Here is a 16,171-nt window from a genome sequence, read left to right on the forward strand (position 1 = left end):
CCCTCAGTCAAAAGGAAGGAATTCTCGATCCAAATTTGATTTTATTTTTTTCGTTAGTAAGACAATGCCCCAAGCTTAAAGGAAGTGCAAATAAAATTCGATCCGAGAATGTCCTCGGACCGAAGGACAATTTTGAAAAGAAAAAAAAAAAACAGGTTGACCAATCTTTTTTGTAATTTCTACCTATAAATAGAATATTTCATATTTTAGGAAAAATTTAGGCTCTCCAACCTTGTTTTACCATGATAGAACTATAAATCTATTGGGGAGATAGCGAACCTTGCCCACATGAGAGAGAGAGAGAGAGAGGATGCAGGCATTGTTGAAATGTGTCATGTTTATGGCGGCTCTAGGCTTGATTTAAATGCTTCTCTCATGCCTACAGTGGAATCAAGGCTTATTTATCAAACATCCCCTCGAATGGGTAAAGATTATTTTCAGTGTTGATTAGTTGCTTATATCTTTGTTTTGTTTAAATATTAACATTTTTCATCTGTGCATAGCCCAACTCCAGATAATCTCCTAAATTCACTCTTTTGAATTGGTCCATAGTTTTTACAAACAGCTAAATGAGATTCCAATCATAAATTTTCCTCCCTTCTAACGAATGCCTTCATATGGTGATGTGAAATGTATTGGCTGATAATTCAAAAGAGTGAATTCTTTTATTCTCTATTATTCTTGGAGTTTTGCTGAATTATCCTGATTTAAAATCTTTCAGGGACCTGATTTTGAAGCCAAAATCTCCAAGCTGATGGTGCTTGGTTTTGGGCGTGAAGGAGTGATACAAGCACTCACCCTCGCTGATGGTAATGAAGAGCAAGCAGCCGGATATTTATTTGGGGGCTGATATTTGTCATAAGTTATTATTTAACCATTTTTTTTAAATTTTATGAGATACATGATTTTGATTCAAGTGACTGATTTGATCATTCAGTGAAATTTTAAGGTATGAAAAAAACAGGAGGAAAAAAAGTTTGTGACTCAGTCTCCATGTTTTTTTTTCTCATGGACCTTCACTTTGTTTTTTTTTTTGTTTCGAAAATAAATCTTTCTATATCTTAGTGTTTTTTACTTTGATGAGTAGAGATTGTCTACAAAGTGACCATTTATCTTTTGTAAATGAAGGTCACAATCATTTATGTTGGTAGTTGTAAGCAATGTAGGAAAAATCAAATCCGAACGGTTATTCGGACATGGGGCAGGAAGTGGTTTAATTGGACTAAACGGTAAACTGGCCGGTTCAATCGGCTTAACCAGGCAAGTCTTGGGCAGTAAAAAACACGTTAAAAAATAAAACAGAACAAAAATTCTAATAAAATATAAATATTATATTTAAAGAATGATTAACCAAAGCACATCCAAATAAAATTGAGAATTAACAAAAAAAAAAAAGATTTTAAAGAATCGATTTCTTTCTAGGGGTATTTTTTGAAATTTTTCAAAAAAGAAGGGAAAATATGAAAACAAGTAATGACCAAAACAATTCCCAATCTTTTCCAAAATGATGAAAAACATTAAAAAGTATATTACAAATAAAATCCCTTATTTTTTTTTGGATGTTATATAATTTTTTGATATTTTTTGTAAAATATCCTGATGACTCATCAAAACCGATCGAAACTAAAATCGGTCAGGCCGGTTTTGATTGGGTGGTTAGAAATTGAACCTCCTAATTTTTCGTACATTAGTTGTGAGAGTGTTATTGAATAGCCACACAGTTCTAAAAAAGCAAAAAATAATTCTCGGATTTTGTGACTCCCCCCAAACCATTCAATTTGACATCAAATGAGTGGGATTGTGACCTTTATGTACAAAAGACAAATGGTAGATAATCCCTTGAGATTAAATGTCTGAGGAGAAAGTTTATATAAGGGTGAGGCCCTAAACAATAAAATTAAGGCGCACTTCAAAAATTCACTAGAAAATATTGTTTAGATGCTCATAAATTCTCAAATTGATCATCTCGATACATGAGAAAAAATAGATTTCAAGTCTTGGAAATAACGCATCTTGTAATACATTTTTTGGACCGTTAATATTCAAGTGTTAATAGATCTACTTGATTTACAGTATTTTTTAAGCTTTAAATTTTATAAATAGAGATGAAAATAAATTTTAAGGCCATCATAAATATTTTCAGTACTGAAACAAGATCTTTTGATACTATTTGAAGGTGCCCCTTACATTGATTGTTTAGGTTCTCAACCTTGTACACAATGAGACCATTTATCCCATTTATCTTTAGTATAAGGTAGTTACAACTAATTTTAATGGTTGGATGTAAAATTCGGTGGCTGCACTTGTTCCATTGACTGACCTCAAACTTGAAAAAGATAATTTCTCGAACTTCATGATATATCCAAACTATTAAATTTTACGTAAGATGATTATAAATAATTGTGATATTATTGTATCAAAGATAAATGATCTTAGTATATACGATCCCATAATACATGGAGTTGACATTGTTATTGGTTTGTGATTCTTTTGGAAATATATTTTAACATAATGTGTTTCTTACTTCAAAAATTATCGATATCTGCTCCTTTAAGGTAGGAAAAAGCAATAATCTTGAGTTATACATAGTTATGTCAGACTTTATTGAGATTTGATAAAATGTTTTGCTTAATTTTAAATTTGCTTATTTTTATTTCTCTAAATTGAGTTAAAAAGTTTGGACTAAATACGATGTCGTGAATGTGTAGTTACATCAACAATATACTAAGAAATTACTCATTTTCTTTTCTTTTGATTAGTTGTAAGAACGTAGAAAAACCAGACAGCAAATAAAGAATGAAATCTCTTTAAAGAACAGAAAGCTGCTCCATTTTCCTGGAGGGCTAGGTGAATGAACCACTTAAACGTTGCTTCGTACTGATTCTCATCAGTAATCTCCCTCTCTCTGTCTCAGACTACTCAGAACTTAATTATTGCTAATTTGCAAGCAAAATCTCTCTTTCTGAATAATCATGCCGCCTTAATTTACAAGCAGCATCTCGCCCTCTCAAACTCGCACAAACATAAACATATGCACCATCAAGAATCTAATTGATGCCATTAATTTTTTTTGGCCAAAAGCCATATAAATGTAAACAGTATCTAGAACCAAAGGCCACAAAATCATTACCCCTTTTAACATTTCTTTCATTCAAGAATCAAACCTGAAACTAAAACCAATGAAACAAAAAAGTACTAAACCCCATTGATCACAATTGAGCTCCTCACATGGTGGGTGCCATCGGACCAAATCAACCTTCCAAACGAATAATTGCCGAAATTTTGGCTTTTCAATGTAAACTTCAAAGCGTAGCTCTTCTCCTCTCCCTCCTTCTCAAAGCTCAAACTTTTCGGCGAAACTTCGACCGAAACACCGGGAGGCGACTGCACACGCACAGTGTAAGTTGCTGGTGGGCCGACGAGCTTCACCACACGTGTGACGGTGACAGTACTTGTGAGATTAGTGATGGAGAAAGAGGGGTAATTAAAGTCTAGTAATTTGGGTTTAGGGGTTGGGCAAGTGTAGTTTTGCTCAGTAATGGCCGAGATTGAGCTCTGGTTGTAGTCAAGGGCACAGAGGAAATTGAGGTAGTCTGTGGGGGTAAGGTCATAGACGAGGCCGGGGTCGGCTGCAGCATTGGGTCGGACATGGCCCGCCCCGTAGCTGAATGGTGTGGCCCTCTCCAAAGAGGCATCCTTGATCGCCAATTCCATGTTGTCGTGGCGGCGAGCTAGAGAGAGAAAATACATGCTGGATAATGTGTTCTAGAGAGAGAAAGACTCGTAAAAAAAGAGAGAGTATTGGAGAGAGCAGTAATTAAAAAATTGAACCGGCAAATTAGTCATTACTAAACGGTAAATGTTAAAAATAATATAAGAGATTATGAAAAATATATTTAAAGTATGATTAAACAAAGCACAACCAAATAAAATTGAAAAATTAATGAAAAGATAAATTTAAAAAATCGATCATCAAAATAAAATTGAAAAATTAGTAAAAAAAATGAAATTAAAAAAATCGATTTGTGCCAGTAGTATTTTTAACTTTTTTTTTTTTTTTTTTTACCAAAAAAAACATTAATGGAGTACCAGTGGTCATGATGGCAGACTTGATGGCGGCCTCGGACCAATGGGTGTAGCGGGCCTTGATGAGAGCAACGACACCGGCGAGGTGAGGGCAGGACATGGAGGTCCCTGAGTCAGTGTTGAATGACACCCTTCTCTTGTCAAATTCCATATGAGATGGCGGCCTTACCTCAGTGTACGCTGCCAATATGTCAACGCCTGGTCCCGTTATATCGGGCTGCAATAACGTCGAGCGAAAGAAACACATGACAAAATGGCAGCACAAAAACTCTTATATAAACTAAATTTGGGGTGTGGTTTGCTAAACGATCAATGTACCGCGCTTTACAATCAAAGTAGGGTGCACTTTAAAATAATATCAAAAAATGTTTTAAAGTATTTGTGATGGAATGAAAATTTATATTTATCTCTAATTATAGAATTTAAAGCTTAAAATATAGTAGAGATGGAGCTGATCTATGAACACTTGAAAATATTGAAAATTGACGGTTAAAAAAATGCATTACAATATCTAACTATACTAATGACTTTAAATTCATTTTTTCTCATGTCCATACCTATCTTGAGGCCGAGATAATCTATTTAAAGATGTTTGGTCATCAAAACAATATTTTCTAGTGAATTTTTGATGTGCACCTTAAAATGATTGTTTAGAACATCACCTTTATATAAACTATTTTTTAAGAGATTGTATATCTTGATATTTATCTTTATTATAAAAAAAATACAAATACTTCTAGCCATTAGATGCCAATATTTAATTATAAAAAATGATTTAACGAGTGAAATATAAACAAACTAAAAAAATAGCCTGAGAAAATTCAAAAAAATATAGAAATAATTGAAAAGTGTGTATTTTAATAAGAAAATTCACTAGCCATTGTACAAAAACTAGTATCGACGAGGCTCTCTACCAACCCATACCACCTCTCACGACGAATCCATATAACCAGTAAAAGAACCCAATCACAAATACAGGTGGGAACTGGATCGGGTAGACCCATGGTCCCGACGGGTCTACCAGAAAGGGTTTGGGTTTGGACCTTAAAGTTGACCGATGGATCGGGTTTGGGTCCACTCGACCTTGACCCGACTGGATCAAGGGTTCGGGTCGAGGACAACCCATCCCGAATATATATTAACATGAATCATATAAAAATAAAATTAATTCACTAACATAAAATCGTCATGATTGTTAAAGGTTTTTCCCAACTAATTCCCATCCGTACTCACAAACACATTTAGATCCTCATTGGAATGGTTTCGGGTGAGGCTAGGACCCGATTGGGATAGGGGTTGGGGTTGGGGTTGAAATAGTTTTTTTTATCTTTTTCAAGTTTTAGACTCGGGTGCGGGTCTAGTCAGAGTTCAAAGACTTGGAACCAATCCTAGGTAGGGTCATCTAGTGGGGACCCGACCCTATGTGGGGTCACCTAGATCCGAGTCGACCATCACATCTCTCTCTTAGTTGCAAACCTTGAGTATTTCGGGAGTGATAACGTTTGGACCCTGTGAAGAGAAAGCTGCCATTACAGGAGCCGGGGTGGAACCCAGGAACGTTTTTGGACGCGTGATATACGCCATAGGATTCCTGCAATAAATAGATCAAAATTTCTATTCCCCATTAACAGTAAAAAGTTTTTTGGGAAATTGTGACTATACAGTATAGACCTTAGCTTTTAGAAAACACCATAAACTATTATTTTATTTAAACGAACACACTACAAAGCACCAATTTCGCAAAAATCAAACAATGAAAAATGTACTATAACATACCGCACTAAATACCAATAATTTTGTGTTATTTTGTACAAAAGAGCACACTACAAGATACCCAATTTCACCAAATCAATAAGGGAAAATACTCATGCTATTTGTCACAAAAACACATAAACATTTTAATAATTCAAATAATCAATTTTAAAACAAATTTACCAAAATGAAGAAAGAAGCGGATTTTTTCTTGATATTTACTTGGTAGATTTTATGTAGCTGAAAACTTCTGCGCCATCAGATAGAGTGAGGTGGGCTGCAGGGAGCACATGTGGGTCAGCTATAACTTCGTTTCCAGAGTTCGGATCATTGCATAGGATCATCCCGACGCCTCCAGCTTGCTTCACTGCCTCCCCTTTCTCGACCCTGTCATTCTCACCCCGAAGGCAAGCAACAATTTTACCCTTTGTCTTTGTTGGATCAAGCGAGCCAATTAAGCAGTTCCGCCTGTAAAATTCCATGTATCATGCATTAATAAGGCCCAGACACTATATTGACATGGTGAGAGATATATATGAAAGAGACTAAAGGCCAAAAGAAAAAAAATAAAGATTTTAAAAACTTAAAAAACTAAAATTTATGCAAGAATTTGAGAAACGGAATACGGAATACAAGTTGTTCTTCTATACTCACGCATTCAGAAGACTAAAATTTGATTGGGGATTTAAGATATCAGCACCGGAAACCAGAGGATAAAACTTCTCCTGTGGCAATGCACTTGAAAGGCTTTCGCCCTGTACAAAATTTCAAATCAGAAATTTAGGCAACCAAAAATTGCATGTAGAGATTATATGAATTCGATTGAAATCTAAGATTTTAATTTTAGAGAAGAGGGAAATGTTTCACTATGGAAGCCATTCTCATATGGTAGATATCTGTGGCTCGGGTTGGGATTCGCTATGCTCTTAAGCCGTTTGTCTGACAAACTCAATGGATTCTGTCAAAGGTTCGCCGGAGTTCGAAAAGAAAAAGACTAAAATATTGTTTCTAACTTCCAGATTTTCGATATATTGGGTCCCCAACTCAAAGAAAAAAAATATCTTGTAGAAGTAATATAGAGCTGATCTACACTAAGTTTCCTTGATCTTGGGTAATGGCATAATCAAGACCATGCCAATGCGGATGGACGGTGTAATTCACATTTCTTAAGATTAAATTTTTATATAAGAATATTTTTCATGGGATTGTCTAGAAAGAAACCATTTATCTTTTGTTATCTTTTATGTGTAGAGGTCACAATCATTTCTACTTATTAGATATTAAATTTGATGGCTTGAGATGAGTCATAAAGTTTGAACATTTTTTTTTTTTGAGTTTTGTATCTATTCAATGATACCCTTACAACCAACCATTTTAAAATTTAAGTGACAAGAATGACAGTGACCTCTATGTTTTTTATGGCTAACGTCCATCAACAGCAGGAAGAAAGGAACCCTTTGCAGCCTATACTATTCATACTCTGTTGTGAATCACGATTAATAACTGAGAAAGAATGATATGATCCATGTGCACGCAACATACATGAAGACTTCACATATGTGGTCACAAGGATCAACATTGTCAATCCAATCAATGGGATGAAGGTTGTGACCATCTATTTTGAATAAAACCTAGATCTAGGATAGAGAATATCAGTTAAATGTGAGAAATTTTGTGAATTGCTAGCGAAAATTTGACATATCTAAGTGGAGAACGAACCTTTAAATGCTTGCCACCAATGGAAACATAAGTCGGAAATTCGCGATCGAGGGTGCTCGCACCAACAGTGAGAATCCAAGGTGCGATGTTGGTCACAGAGCCAGGTTTGGGACCCGAGTTCCCAGCCGAGCAAATGACAGAAATGCCTTTCCAAACAGCATGGAAGGCTGCGATGGCGATACCATCCTCAAGAAATGGATAGGGGCGGTCGTCCCCAAGAGAGACAGAGAGCACGTCGACACCATCATGGATGGCAGCTTCAACGGCGGCAAGGATGTCTGAGTCGAAGCACCCACCAATGCTTCGTTCGGTTGTGGGCCAACAAACCTGTCTAAAACCAAAGAAGATATATCATCAAATTTGCAACAGACGCTCTATTTTTTTATATGATATGATATGATGATTTATCATCAATAGAAGCACACTGGATGCACATAAGAGAAGGGAGTGACAGAAAACTATTGTTTTATCATAGTCCTAAGGGCTATGGAAAACAAAGGCTCTTGGTGTCATTACCATCCATGAATGGGGTCATGCACTGTTTGATCTCAATGTCTTTCCATCATTGTCCATGTGAAAGGTAATTGTTGGTATCGATTGGTGAAAAAAACAACATGAGTTTATCACATGGACAACTATTGTGAATTCAAATCAACATAAACAAATAATAAAAATAACATGACATCAAAAGAACATCATGAAATGAAAAGTACAGTAACATATATTTAAATAGTACAAATATTTAATGTGGTTCGATCACAAAATGTGTCTTTTAGTTTTAACTCTCTTTGAACATAGCCTAAAACAGGATCCAAACACACTACAAAAGTATATTTTCTCTCTTTAAAACAGAGTTAACAACCGGGTCCCAAAACACCCAAGTGTATGCCCAAAAATCTATACTTTCTCTCTCTAAAAAGTGGGGAAAACCAGGGCCACCAATATCCACCAAGTGTGTGCTCTCATTTTCTTTATTTTCTCACACTTCCTTTTTCTAAACAAAAACGTTTTAACCTCTTTGAGGTAAAGTTCCTACAACATTACCATGGATTCGAAGCAATCCAATGGCTCAAAATGATAGGTAGAGCGTAAAAAGAGTCACTTAGGTGATTTGGCTTCATACATATAACGACCTTAATTTTACTATGTTTTTGGGTATTATATGATAATTTCCATTAAGATAAACATATAAAGAAAACTACCCCTAAAATAAAAAATAGAAAAGAGTTGTTTCTCTGGCAATCAAGTAAACCCCATAAGATACTATAATCTAGTGAAATGGAGCGCCCTCAAATTAATAAGAAAAACATCGAACCAGTTGCTATATTTTCTAGGCAGCTAAGCACTGGGATTTGAACCCGGGACTTAATGCTTTACAAGAAATGTGTGGGTCATGATCACCACATAATGGGTGGGTTCGATGGTGATGTAAAGCCGATGGGGGCGGCTGAATGCGATATCACTCATTTCATCTCCATCAGTATCCAACCCATTGAGCAGAAGGTGATATTTTGTACAGGTGGTTAGGTCTAAGATTATGGGGACAAAATAAACTAAATCTCCTTGTTTAGTTAATCTCCTTGTTCTAGATTTGAGAGAGAGAGGAAGAAGAAGCAAACCTTGTAAGCAGCAACACGAGCACCGGGGGCGCCGCCCTTAGCGGTGCCGGAGGCATAACCAAAAATGCTGGCATTGGGGACGAAGGACCCTGCTGCAGTTGAGAGGGTGTGTGTCCCGTGGCCCTCGAAATCGCGAGGGGAGTTGGGAGCAAGGGGAGCACTGTCATTCACTATCCCAAAGAATGCCTTGTACCCTTTGTTGAAGTACCGGGCCCCAATCAACTTCCTAAGGAAAACATCAATTAACCTTTTTCATTGAAGAAAGTTACATATGGAATTTCAAAATTCTTAAAACTAAAAAAATTGTCAAAAATTTCCTTTATGTTTTAACGAGTTTAAAACGAAAAATTTCAAATTGGTGCTATTTGTGTATTACTACATATTCCCAAATACAAAGATATAAAAAATGGAAAATAATGAACGACAAATTATTTAGAAAACCCTCAAGGTAATTGAAAATAGCAAAATAGTACACCCCCAAATAGATTTTCCAGGTCCACCTTAATATTTTTAATGAAATAAAAGTGCCCTTCAAAAAAGTAATTGATTTTTAATATAAAAACAAAAGAAAAAGAAAGAAGGCAAAGCATTTGTCTTATTTGTAAGGGAAAAAGTAGAAGCATCAAAACTGACCTGTTACATTTCACTGGGAGAATTTGGGGGTCATCATTTATGCAGATTCCCTTCCACTTTGAGGGCACTGGTCCCATCCCTTCATCTCTAAAACTCTCGGACTCAGGCCACACACCTGCAAAAATTTGTTTAAAAATCAGATGAAATTTCACGAAATCAAGGACAAATCTCGGAGACTTCCACGACTTGAGCGATTCGGGTATTTAGGCCCGGAATTGCCAGCCTCCCCTTCCAGTCCAACTTGGGACCGACCCGGGTCGGGCAGACAATGTTGTTTTTAAACACTACTACCAAGATAAGCGTCCTATTTTTTTTAGCCCGTAAAGAATGCTTTTTAGTGGAATAGATCAAATTTTAACGTCAAATTTGCGGGAAAGTCGGCCATTCTTTTCAACAAACTTCTAGACTAAAACGAATTCCTTAGCATTGCAAAATTTCTTAGCACTGCAATTTAGAAAATTCGTATAAAACGATGACTTTCGATATAAATTATTGTTTCAAATCAAGGTTAGAAAGATAGAAAAAAAGGAAATTGTTGTGAAAGATTTAAATGTATCTTTTATATTATTAACCCAGAACAAATGCCACTCGACACCACCTCCCAATCTACCCAACTTATCATCTCATACCCCCTCTCTCTTTCACACACACACTCACATACATATACATGCACACTGTACCCATGTTATCATCTCGTCCCCCTTCTTACACACACGTACTGCCACCCATGTGTCTGTATCCAAATTATTATCTCATGCTTTCTCTCTCTATAATCAATTATAGAATGTGGCACATTATTGAGGAATAGATAGGAGGAGCCCATTTCCCCTCATTCTCTCTCTCCTTCGTACTCTCGATACAAATGATACTGTTTTAATTAGGATCTTTTAAAAATTATAAATTATAATTACTTATATTGGACCGTAGACTTCAAGATATTGAATTTAGAGAAAATTACATATATATTCATTATATTTTACGTTATTACGGATGTATCGAATAATTTCATTATTACATGTATGTCCATTTTTCACCTTTCATAACGTAAATTTTTTAAAAATACGACTTTACCCTTTTTCGAGTGTTGAACAACCAAATTGAAGGATTTTTCGAATGTTCAAAATCCGAATTCAATATATTTTTGGTTGTTCAACATTCAAAAATGTGATATTTTCGGATGTTCAACATCCTAAAATATGACTGCAAAATTCCAGAAACCATTTTCACAGTATTTCACTGTCATATTTTCGGATGTTGGACATCCGCAATTCTAGAGATTCTGAAAGTGGGAATGTGAACGTTAAACTTTTGGGTTATTTTCGGATGTTGAACATCCGAAAAACCATTCAATTCGATTGTTCAACACCCAAAAAAGGGTAAACACAGACAAGCAAGTAATAGCATACATGTAATAACATAAATTATTTGGTAAATCCATAATAACGTAAAGTATAACGGACATGTATGCAATTTTCCCTTGAAGTTATAAACAAAGTATTATAATGAAAATCATATGGATATGATTAATGGAGCCACAAGGATAGGCAAGTATCATAGAATAAGAATTTTCATTAGAAAGTAATTTAATTTTAGAAACCAGTTAGTTTTTGCGCGTGTCTTGCATGAATATCTATAAAAAAGGAGCAAAAATAGAAATTCGATGAAAACAGTCGAATGTCACTGTTGAAAGAAGGTTTCTAAATGTGCATTCCTTTTTTTATATATAAATTAATCCAATGATTTTATAAACTTTTAGGTTAAAAAATTAATACAAAATGCAAAAAACAAATAAACACGTACATTTGATATAATTGAGTTTACATGAGATTAAAGTTTAGAATACTTAAACATGATGAAAATACATGAAATTAAAAAGAAAATCTGAGGGAAACAATATCTTAATAGTTCTTAAAAAGATTGAAAAGTTAGTGTGCACAGTGTTACTTTCTGAATTCTGAGAAACATACCCGAGTCTAAGTTTGCAACTATGACATCTCTGCCAAAATTGCTTTGGTGCCATAACGATTTCATGGGAATACGGCCGTCGCGTTCCAATCGCATAAAGTTCCAAGAATGAGTCGTATGTAACTCCCGGAGTTTATCCGGAAACACCGATACGACACCAGGATGTTCTAAAAAAGAACAACAAAAAAAAGAAAAATATATTCAAATGAACACAATCTATTTGATTGAAACCGAAAAGCCAATGAAAAATAATAAGAATGAAATGAAGGAATTATAATTACTTGATATTTCCAAAGCTTCTTCCTCTTCAAGATTAGCAGCAAAACCATTCACATTAAGAGTATAGGAATAGAAGATGGCATCCTTTGCCTTCTCCTTACTTCAAAGAGAAACCAATGCACTTTGTTAGTTAAATTTGTATAGAAAAATTGATAGATGGAATATTAAAAACTAATGAAAATAAACAGTGAACCAATATTGTTATATCAGTAATTCTTGTTTTAAAAAATTGATGGAACAGTGAAAAACAATGAGAATGAAAAGAGAAAACCAGAAAAATGCAAAGATAAAAAGAAAAGTTTCGATTTCTGTATAAATTCATTACCTTCCCATAAAAGTCGCCAATAACTCATGATGTGATTCAGTCACACGTGCATGATCAATCTGGTCTAAAGAAGCGTGTGAATGCTGCCCCATGTACACCACATAGGGCTACAACAAAAATAAAATATGAAAAAATCAGAATATTATCAGATTATAAAGTGAAAAAAATAAGAATTACCCACTATAGATCCATATAAGAAACACTGAGAAATGTTAACAGAAGTGGTAGAAATGGCCACGAAAGTACTGCAACAGAGGTGAAGAAATAAAAACCCAATGCAATAACATTCAAAATGATTGAATAGAAAAACAAAGATAAAATGAAAAACCCAATACAATGCTCACCTTTTTAAGGGCAAATCCAGAGTAAAAGAGTGAGAAAAACAACCCCAAAAGGCAGAGAGATGCTTTGTTTCCTGCCATTGCTACAGCTCAAGGATCTGCAGAGAAACCCAAGGGCCACTCTGTTATATATAATATATATTGTGTCTCTCTCTGAAAGAGATTTCTTTTTGTTTTGTGAGTGCACTCCATTTTATAAATGGAAAGGAGTTGAGCATTTCTTTGACAGATTCATTCATGCACAGCGACGATAGGCATAAAATAGTAAACTTGCTGTTTAAATAAATGGCAGTTTAATGTCAATGCATCAGTTACTACTTTTCGGCTTCCTCTAGGTTCAAAAACGATTATTTTAACAAAAAACTACGATGTTTTATATTATATTCTATGAAATTCGAAAAATAATTTTTAACTTTCTATCAAAGTTGAAAATGTATCACTTGGAAGTTCTATCCTCCCCTTATGATCCAGCCGTCCAATTTTGATCGAGAGAGCCACTTACCATTTAATCTTAGATCCGACGTCTCAAATTATGTTACTTTTAGTTTTTTTTATACAACTTGTATGAATATGAAATTTAGTTCGTGCCATCTTCTCATTGGGGTGCACGTATAAAAAATATTAGAAATAATTTTTCGATAAAATGTAATGATCAAAATACCCCTTAGAAATTTTAAGGAGTATTTTGATTATTTTATTTTATTGAAAATATTTTTTTTTATATATGTTTTGCTAGTGCGAGTTTAATAGAAGAATAGACGTCCAAAATTTGGTGTCAAAATAATTTATAGAAAAACAATTAAAAATAAAATAATATAGAGACGTGAAATTGTGATTAGGGCAATCTTAGCCCTCCATTCAGAATGGACAGTTGGATAACGAGAAAGATAAAACTCCTATGCTACAAGCGAAACATAAAAAGCTTGCCCATTAATTATTGCAACTGTGGTGGTCTTTTGATTATAAATTGGGCTTTGGATTTTTGAGTTATTCCAATACCGCCCCTAGTAGTTGGCGGTTAATTAGATCTATTTGAATCCTAGAAAAACTTCTTTCCAATTTTTTGTTGGGGTTCTACTTAATTGTCTGAGTATTTTTTGGGAACTTAGTATTTTTTAATAGAAAAAAACCTTAATTCTCTTTCTCTATATTTTGGAAAAAAAAATTACCCTATGGCCATGAGGTAGACCGGTCCCATTGGATGGAGATAACAAATGGCCACGTTTCACTTAGGGTTTTCGAAAACATCAATCCGGATCAGAATTGCCTGATATAGATTGGGAATCAGTAAGACGGGTATGGTTCCCACCATATTTCATGAATAAAGCCGGTTTATATTAGGAACCAAGCATAGAACCAGCCGGACAGAATTGGTTGGTCTAGTTAGATCACCAATCCATACCAATTTGCCAATTTAATTCGGTTTTCCATATGAGCGATCTCGGTTAAGTTCTTTTAAAATACTTCCACATTAATTGTATTTGGTAAAGCCACACCTTAAAATCCCACTAGAAAATGTAGCACGAACAAATTTGAAACATAGATGGTCCAAAATAATTGTTTTGATATAATTTCTGAGGCATTTAGTTCATTTTTCCGGTCCATAATTGTTGAGGTCAAAATTATTGTTTCACAATTTTTCTATTTTCACCGTATGAGATTTAAGCATGCACTTACCCCGTATTCCACTATCATGTTTATTCGTGTTTTAAATATTATCTTTTAAGAGTACCAGATATCCACAATTGTGTTTTAATACTAAACATTATATTTTATAAGAATTTAGTTTAACATTAATGAGATTTGTCCAACCACGATAACACATTAAGCAAATCAAAAGTTAGTTGATTTTGCAAATCAAAATAGTAATGAGATTTACTATTTCGAGAACTTCTTTAACGCTTTTTTCACAAAAAGTTTCTTATGTAGACAATAAAATCCCTCTTATATAGTGATATCCCACAAAAAATGCATACAAAAATCACGATAAAAGAGGAAGATAAGATAACAAAATATACTTACTAATTTATTCTCGCTGAATTCAACGTTTCTATTCAACTCGGCTCACAAACCTTTAGGCCGAGTCTTTCGAGCTTTGACCTTTGAAAAATCCAGAAAAAGTTAATAAAGATTCAAGAGTAAGCCTTTAACCTGTCAGAATGGGCCGCGTTCTTTGAAAGGAGTTTTGCTCTATCAAGTATATGAAAATTACGCCCATCCAGTGATACTTTTGGGGTGTTAAGTTAATGGTCCAATTTTTCTTATATTTTATGGGAAGGTCCTTATCTTTTATATTTTTATTTTATTTTTCTAATATTGTGCTTCATGGGAAGGTACCTATCTTTTATATTTTTATTTTATTTTTCCAATTTTGTGCCACAGATGTTTGTAATATCGGCTTTTTTTTTTTTTTATTATTATTTTAATCTTTTTTATTTGGCATGTAAGGCTATCCATGATATTCCAAATATCAACTAATCCTATAGTTAGCATCGTGATATTTGGAACATTGAGCTGCATGATATGTGAAAGTTTTAAGTAAGCGTAACAATTTGATATTCCAAACATCAGACAGCTCACTGGACAAGTGGTTTGATGTTATATAAATTGGATCTTGGGTGTGTCATGAATAACAGATAGATCATGACTGAAAAATTTTGAAGTATGAAAATGACTGATATTAGTGAATTGTGTTGGGTTTATGTGGCCTTTAAAGGCCTTATGAGAGCTTGTATGAGCATTTTATATAGTGGAACATAAACTCAGTGGGAGTGTAGTCAATTTGTGAACTGTACTAATCAAATGTTATTTGCTGATACTCGGACTAGGCTCGACGAGCTAAGCTAGCTGAGGTTTGTAAAAAGCCAAGATACTTGGGCATAGTGATCTATCGAGAAGGGTTTAGTGGGTTATCCCTTGATGAGGTCGGAGTATGCCTAGATGAGAGCCAAGAGACTGTTAGTCCTTGTGTGTGATGAATAGACTTTAGAGACATGGTTAAAACCTCATTATTATATCATCACATGGCATGTACATAGATAGCCATTTTGAGATTCATCAATGAGGGTGAATTGTGTACATGTACAAGAGATTACCCTTATGCACCATAGAGTTACGGTTGCATCATGGTCTGAAGGACCATGATTTTTGTTTCTAGGGGAGAACCTGAAATCCATAAACTGAGATTGAGTTCCCTAGTTTATTGACTGACTTTGGTGATCTCATCATGAGCCCCCGCAATGGACTGTGGGTCATGAAAACTGCTAGGTTAGTTTGAGAAAGCTAGGCAGATTGTGATTCGCAGTTAAAGGTGGAGTGCTCCCATGTATTGATAATTTCCTAGATCTAACGGATCCGATTCCTATCAAAATTAATTAATTTAATGTTATGCGATTTTTAGAATGTTTATTTGATTTTTTGTGAATCTTGTGATATTTTATTTTTGTCATTTG

At 34.6% G+C, this 16,171-nt stretch overlaps 1 protein-coding gene and 1 long non-coding RNA gene across 7 annotated transcripts; one reads left to right on the top strand and one right to left on the bottom strand.

Annotated features, from left to right (window-relative positions):
- The first annotated feature begins 288 nt into the window (after positions 1-288).
- LOC148780272 (uncharacterized) lies at positions 289-1,395 on the top strand. Its single transcript, XR_016042306.1, has 2 exons — positions 289-424; positions 722-1,395. It is a non-coding gene; the product is annotated as an uncharacterized LOC148780272 (long non-coding RNA).
- A 1,638-nt stretch (positions 1,396-3,033) lies between these two features.
- On the bottom strand, positions 3,034-12,886 carry LOC18447463 (subtilisin-like protease SBT5.3). Of its 6 annotated transcripts, XM_088849275.1 has the most exons (12): positions 12,723-12,886; positions 12,379-12,485; positions 12,056-12,153; positions 11,777-11,941; positions 9,810-9,924; positions 9,177-9,402; positions 7,558-7,884; positions 6,493-6,593; positions 6,061-6,306; positions 5,563-5,677; positions 4,090-4,303; positions 3,034-3,731 (listed from the first exon to the last, which is right to left on the bottom strand). In XM_088849275.1, the coding sequence occupies exons 1-12, from the start codon at positions 12,798-12,800 to the stop codon at positions 3,196-3,198; spliced, it is 2,328 nt and encodes a 775-aa protein (XP_088705401.1). In that variant the 5' UTR covers positions 12,801-12,886; the 3' UTR covers positions 3,034-3,195. The 6 variants fall into 6 exon arrangements, 5 of the variants coding, with proteins under 5 accessions (XP_088705401.1, XP_088705402.1, XP_088705403.1 ...); XR_016042308.1 differs by lacking the exon at positions 5,563-5,677; XM_088849276.1 differs by lacking the exon at positions 4,090-4,303.
- Positions 12,887-16,171: the final 3,285 nt, after the last annotated feature.

This window comes from Amborella trichopoda, chromosome 10 (assembly GCF_054954075.1).
Source record: "Amborella trichopoda isolate Santa Cruz 75 chromosome 10, AtrichopodaSantaCruz75HAP2 v2.0, whole genome shotgun sequence".
NCBI lineage: Eukaryota > Viridiplantae > Streptophyta > Magnoliopsida > Amborellales > Amborellaceae > Amborella > Amborella trichopoda.

Excerpts from the sequence above, each read along its gene's own strand:
- LOC18447463 (XM_088849275.1), bottom strand. The coding sequence starts at position 12,800 with ATGGCAGGAAACAAAGCATCTCTCTGCCTTTTGGGGTTGTTTTTCTCA. Across the intron at positions 6,307-6,492 it reads AATTTTAGTCTTCTGAATGC|GCGGAACTGCTTAATTGGCT; the intron begins GTGAGTATAGAA and ends GGAATTTTACAG. Across the intron at positions 4,304-5,562 it reads TCACTCCCGAAATACTCAAG|CCCGATATAACGGGACCAGG; the intron begins GTTTGCAACTAA and ends ACGTTATTGCAG.